The sequence below is a fragment of the Hyperolius riggenbachi genome, chromosome 3 (genome assembly GCF_040937935.1).
Source record: "Hyperolius riggenbachi isolate aHypRig1 chromosome 3, aHypRig1.pri, whole genome shotgun sequence".
Classification (NCBI taxonomy): Eukaryota; Metazoa; Chordata; class Amphibia; order Anura; family Hyperoliidae; genus Hyperolius; species Hyperolius riggenbachi.
The window spans coordinates 514014476-514021800 of NC_090648.1; the positions used below are offsets into that span (position 1 = coordinate 514014476).

The window sequence follows — 7325 nt, forward strand, 5'->3', positions numbered from 1 at the left end:
TATTCCCACAATCGCCTCCCCCCCATGTTAATGTTTTGTTTTGCTTTGGCAATGCTAAATGTATTTGGTCCTGCCAACAAAGGGGGGGGGGGGGGGGGGGGAGAGAGAGAGAGAGAGAGAGAGAGACAGAGATCCAGGATCTCTGCCCTCTGCAATACAGCCAGGAGCAGCCCTGAGCACTGACCAGGGATCAGCATGTCTAGGAGAACCCATGTGTCTTGTATGATCAGCTGATTGATTTGTAAAGCTCTGACTGGCTGTGATGTCTTCCTGCTTTAGCAGATGATCATGTCCACCGAATGAGAGGACACGACAAGGCCATTTCTCTTGTTCTACACGAACGCAAACTCCCCTGAGCTGAAAAGCAACCTCACACAGACTTAAAGTAATCCGAAGTGAGAGTAATATGGAGGCTGCCATATTTATTTCATTTTAAGCAATACCAGTTGCCTGGCTGTCCTGCTGATCCTCTGCCTCGAATGCATTTAGCCATAGCCCCTGAACAAGCATGCAGCAGATGAGGTGTTTGTGACATTACTGTCAGATCTGACAAGATCAGCTGCTTGTTTCAGGTGTGTTATTCAGACACTACTGCAGCTAAATAGACCAGCAGGGATGTTAGGCAATTGCTATTGTTTAATAGGAAATAAATATGGCAGCTTCCATATCTCTCTCACCTCAGTACACTTTAATCAGATTGGTAATGCTGATGACCAGTAGCTGTCAGTTCCACTGATTGATCACCTGTCAGGCGGCTCGCACTATATCACACAACCTGTATGGAAACGCTGCAGTCACAGAATCGGCAGAAGTGCAGCAGAAAGCACATTTCAGAGCACAGCACACTAATGGCAATTAGTCCTGAAGACCCGTATAGAGGGAACCGGCCCCAACACCCAATACATGTCATGTAAAAAAAGATTTCTACGGGAAAGGGGGTATCAGCTGTTGATTGGGATGAAGTTTAATTCTGGATTACATGTGGAGCAAATAAAAATAAATAAATAAATAAAAAACTGACGTCGGGATCCAGATAACAGCTCTACACGGGCTAAAAAAAACGAAAAGTATCCAATTTTCAAACATGTTTCAATTGTTAACCTAGAACAGAAACTACCCACATGCAGTTCCCCCTCCTGCCCACCGGGCACTCCGGGTTCTATGGCGGGCGCACTGGTTTAAGAAATAGGTTTGAATCTGAGCAGGGATACCATCATTATGGAATGTGTATGTTCTTGCTGAGTTTCTGTGTGGGTTTCCCCCAGGTACTCTGGTTTCCTCCCACATTCCATAGGCTACATTCACAGAGTTGTGCGTTTCAGAGAGATGTGATGGCTGCATTATAATGCGGACTGTTGTACTGAAACACCTCATCAGTGCTATATAAATACATAATAATAATAATATGGTAGGACATTAGACTATGACTATGGTAGGATTAGAGTGTGAGCTCCTCTGAGGACAGTCAGTGACATGACTATGTACTCTGTAATGTGCTGCAGAAGATGTCAGTGCTATATAAATACATAATAATAATAATATGGTAGGACATTAGACTATGACTATGGTAGGATTAGAGTGTGAGCTCCTCTGAGGACAGTCAGTGACATGACTATGTACTCTGTAATGTGCTGCAGGAGATGTCTGTGCTATATAAATACATTATAATAATATGGTAGGACATTAGACTATGACTATGGTAGGATTAGACTGTGAGCTCCTCTGAGGACAGTCAGTGACATGACTATGTACTCTGTAAAGTGATGCAGAAGATGTCAGAGCTATATAAATACATAATAATAATATGGTAGGACATTAGACTATGACTATGGTAGGGATTAGAGTGTGAGCTCCTCTGAGGACAGTCAGTGACATGACTATGTACTCTGTAATGTGCTGCAGGAGATGTCAGTGCTATATAAACACATAATAATAATATGGTAGGACATCAGACTATGACTATGGTAGGATTAGAGTGTGAGCTCCTCTGAGGACAGTCAGTGACATGACTATGTACTCTGTAATGTGCTGCAGGAGATGTCAGTGCTATATAAATACATAATAATAATATGGTAGGACATTACACTGTGACTATGGTAGGGATTAGAGTGTGAGCTCCTCTGAGGACAGTCAGTGACATGACTATGTACTCTGTAATGTGCTGCAGAAGATGTCAGTGCTATATAAATACATAATAATAATATGGTAAGACAGACTATGACTATGGTAGGATTAGAGTGTGAGCTCCTCTGAGGACAGCCAGTGACATGACTACTCTGTAATGTGCTGCAGAAGATGTCAGTGCTATATAAATACATAATAATAATATGGTAGGACATTAGACTATGACTATGGTAGGATTAGAGTGTGAGCTCCTCTGAGGACAGTCAGTGACATGACTATGTACTCTGTAATGTGCTGCAGAAGATGTCAGTGCTATATAAATACATAATAATAATATGGTAGGACATTAGACTATGACTATGGTAGAATTAGAGTGTGAGCTCCTCTGAGGACAGTCAGTGACATGACCATGTACTCTGTAATGTGCTGCAGGAGATGTCAGTGCTATATAAATACGTAATAATAATATGGTAGGACATTAGACTATGACTATGGTTGGATTAGAGTGTGAGCTCCTCTGAGGACAGTCAGTGACATGACTATGTACTCTGTACAGTGCTGCAGGAGATGTCAGTGCTATATAAATACATAATAATAATAATATGGTAGGGCATTACACTATGACTATGGTAGGATTAGAGTGTGAGCTCCTCTGAAGACACTGTGACATGACTATGTACTCTGTAATGTGCTGCAGAAGATGTCACTGCTATATAAATACATAATAATATGGTAGGACATTACACCATGACTATGGCAGGATTAGATTGTGAGCTCCTCTGGGGACAGTCAGTGACATGACTATGTACTCTGTAATGTGCTGCAGAAGATGTCAGTGCTATATAAATACATAATAATAATATGGTAGGACATTAGACTATGGCTATGGTAGGATTAGATTGTGAGCTCCTCTGGGGACAGTCAGTGACATGACTATGTACTCTGTAATGTGCTGCAGGAGATGTCAGTGCTATATAAAGTAAGGAGTTTCTTGGGCAAGTCTCCCTAACACTGCTACTGCCTACTGAGTGCGCTCTAGTGGCTGCCTTGCAAGCGCTTTGAGTCCGACAGGAGAAAGGCGTTATACAAATACTGCAATTCAATACATAATAATAATATGGTAGGACATTAGACTATGACTATGGTAGGATGAGAGTGTGAGCTCCTCTGAGGACAGTCAGTGACATGACTATGTACTCTGTAATGTGCTGCAGAATATGTCAGCACTATATAAATATATAATAATATGGTAGGACATTAGACTATGATAGGATTAGATTGTGAGATCCTCTGAGGACAGCTAATGACATGACTATGTACTCTGTAAAGTGCTGCAGAAGATGGCAGTGCTATATAAATACATAATAATAATAATAATAATATGGTAGGACATTAGACTATGACTATGGTAGGATTAGATTGTGAGCCCCTCTAAGGACAGTCAGTGACATGACTATGTACTCTGTAATGTGCTGCAGAAGATGTTGGTGCTATATAAATACATAATAATAATATGGTAGGACATTAGGCTAGGACTATGGTAGGATTAGAGTGTGAGCTCCTCCGAGGACAGTCAGTACATGGCTATGTACTCTGTAATGTGCTGCAGAAGATGTCAGTGCTATATAAATACATAATAATAATATGGTAGGACATTAGACTATGACTATGGTAGGATTAGTGTGAGCTCCTCTGGGGACAGTCAGTGACATGACTATGTACTCTGTACAGTGCTGCAGAAGATGTCAGTGCTATATAAATACATAATAATAATATGGTAGGACATTAGACTATGACTATGGTAGGATTAGAGTGTGAGCTCCTCTGAGGACAGTCAGTGACATGATTCTATGTACTCTGTAATGTGCTGCAGGACATGTTAGTGCTATATAAATACATAATAATAATAATATGGTAGGACATTACACTATGACTATGGTAGGATTAGATTGTGAGCTCCTCTGAGGACAGTCAGTGACATGACTATGTATTCTGTAATGTGCTGCAGGAGATGTCAGTGCTATATAAATACATAATAATAATATGGTAGGACATTAGACTATGACTATGGTAGGATTAGATTGTGAGCTCCTCTGAGGACAGTCAGTGACATGACTATGTATTCTGTAATGTGCTGCAGGAGATGTCAGTGCTATATAAATACATAATAATATGGTAGGACATTAGACTATGACTATGGTAGGATTAGAGTGTGAGCTCCTCTCGGGACAGTCAGTGACATGACTATGTACTCTGTAATGTGCTGCAGAAGATGTCAGTGCTATATAAAAACATAATAATAATATGGTAGGACATTAGACTAGGACTATGGTAGGATTAGAGTGTGAGCTCCTCTGAGGACAGTCAGTGAAATGACTTTGTACTCTGTAAAGTGCTGCAGAAGATGTCAGTGCTATATAAATACATAATAATAATAATAATAATAATATGGTAGTGCATAATCTATGACTATGGCAGGATTAGACTGTGAGCTCCTCTGCAGACAGTCAGTGACATGACTATGTACTCTGTAAAGTGCTGCAGAAGATGTCGGTGCTATATAAATACATAATAATAATAATATGGTAGGACATTAGACTATGACTATGGTAGGATTAGAGTGTGAGCTCCTCTGAGGACAGTCAGTGACATGACTATGTACTCTGTAATGTGCTGCAGAATATGTCAGCACTAAATAAATATATAATAATATGGTAGGACATTAGACTATGATAGGATTAGATTGTGTGCTCCTCTGAGGACAGTCAGTGACATGACTATGTACTCTGTAATGTGCTGCAGAGGATGTCAGTGCTATATAAATACATAATAATAATATGGTAGGACATTAGACTATGACTATGGTAGGATGAGAGTGTGAGCTCCTCTGAGGACAGTCAGTGACATGACTATGTACTCTGTAAAGTGCTGCAGAAGATGGCAGTGCTATATAAATACATAATAATAATAATAATAATAATAATAATAATAATAATATGGTAGGACATTAGACTATGACTATGGTAGGATTAGATTGTGAGCCCCTCTAAGGACAGTCAGTAACATGACTATGTACTCTGTAATGTGCTGCAGAAGATGTTGGTGCTATATAAATACATAATAATAATATGGTAGGACATTAGGCTAGGACTATGGTAGGATTAGAGTGTGAGCTCCTCTGAGGACAGTCAGTGACATGACTATGTACTCTGTACAGTGCTGCAGAAGATGTCAGTGCTATATAAATACATAATAATAATATGGTAGGACATTAGACTATGACTATGGTAGGATTAGAGTGTGAGCTCCTCTGGGGACAGTCAGTGACATGACTATGTACTCTCTACAGTGCTGCAGAAGATGTCAGTGCTAAATGAATACATAATAATAATATGGTAGGACATTACACTATGACTATGATAGGATTAGAGTGTGAGCTCCTCTGAGGACAGTCAGTGACATGACTATGTACTCTGTAAAGTGCTGCAGAAGATGGCAGTGCTATATAAATACATAATAATAATAATAATAATATGGTAGGACATTAGACTATGACTATGGTAGGATTATGTTGTGAGCTCCTCTGAGGACAGTCAGTGACATGACAATGTACTCTGTAATGGGCTGCAGAAGATGCCAGTACTATATAAATACATAATAATAATATGGTGGGACATTAGACTATGACTATGGTAGGATTAGAGTGTGAGCTCCTCTGAGGACAGTCAGTGACATGACTATGTACTCTGTAATGTGCTGCAGGAGATGTCAGTGCTATATAAATACATAATAATAATATGGTAGGACATTAGACTATGACTATGGTAGGATGAGTGTGAGCTCCTCTGAGGACAGTCAGTGACATGACTACTCTGTAAAGTGCTGCAGAAGAAGTCAGTGCTGTAAATACATAATAATAATAATAATAATATGGGAGGACAGAGGACTATGGTAGGATTAGAGTGTGAGCTCGTCTGAGGACAGTCAGTGACATGACTATGTACTCTGTAATGTGCTGCAGAAGATGTCACTGCTATATAAATACATAATAATAATATGGGAGGACATTAGACTATGACTATGGTAGGATGAGAGTGTGAGCTCCTGTGACCAGCAGCCCCCTCCCCGCAGGGTTATGGTGTAATGGGCAGCAGTAGCACCCCCCGGTCCCCCGTTATTCTCCCCCCCTCCCTCTTGGTCCCCCGGGCCCCCCAGTATCCCCCCGTCTCTCACCTGTCAGCCCCCCGCCCTTCCCGTGGCCCCGGCGCCGCTGCAGGATGAAGAAGGGGTTCGCTCTCTCGGTCAGCCACAGCGCATTGGCGAGCAGCACCTCCTCCGGGTTCAGCCACATCCTGAGCAGCGGGGATCGGAGGAGGCAGCTCGGTGTGTCCGTCCAGCCTGCGGCCGCCCCCTGCTCTGTATACTGCGGAGCGCAGGCCCGGGAGGCCGCGGCGATCACTGCGCCACCTGCTGGGGGAGCTGCGGAATAACGCCGCACCGCCGCTCTGATCACTGCGCCACCTGCTGGACAAACTGCGGAATAACGCCGCACCGCCGCTCTGATCACGGCGCCACCTGCTGGAGGAGCTGCGCAATGACACCACACCGCCGCTGTAATCACTGCGCCTCCTGCTGGAGGAGCTGCGCAATGACACCACACCGCCGCTGTGATCACTGCGCCACCGGCTGGACAAATCGCGGAATAACACCACACCGCCGCTGTGATCACTACGCCACCTGCTGGGGGAGCTGCGCAATGACACCACACCGCCGCGGTAATCACTGCGCCACCTACTGGAGGAGCCGCGGAATAACGCCGCACCGCCGCTGTAATCACTGCGCCACCTGCTGGACGAGCCGCGGAATAACGCCTCACCGCCGCTCTGATCACTGCGCCACCTGCTGGACGAGCCCCGCAATGACACCACGCCGTAGCTTGTTATTGTGTTCCAAGGCAGCGTGTACACAGCATCATGTGACTCCGGATCCAGCATAGGAAGTGGCAGCAGCTTCTCCTCTGTACACCACCATAGACGTGGGAAGTCCGGATCTTTTCAATGATTCGGATGATTCGAATCGGATCATTGAAAAGATCCGGATCTTTGAACAGAATCTTGGATCATTTTACTATGGAAGCATTTGGGGGTGAAATGACTAGCAGGACAGGAGAAGGGGAGGGGGGTGGGCACACAGAGAAGGGG

At 43.2% G+C, this 7325-nt stretch overlaps 1 protein-coding gene across 3 annotated transcripts in view; it reads right to left on the reverse strand.

Annotated features, from left to right (window-relative positions):
* Positions 1-6623, reverse strand: part of TBC1D9B (TBC1 domain family member 9B) — a 104864-nt gene extending 98241 nt beyond the window's left edge. For all 3 annotated transcript variants that reach the window (XM_068278401.1, XM_068278400.1, XM_068278399.1), the window contains exon 1: positions 6358-6623. In XM_068278401.1, coding sequence (XP_068134502.1) covers positions 6358-6475 — 118 coding nt within the window. In that variant the 5' untranslated portion in view covers positions 6476-6623. The remainder of the gene's footprint in view (positions 1-6357) is intronic.
* Between the last annotated feature and the right edge of the window lie 702 nt (positions 6624-7325).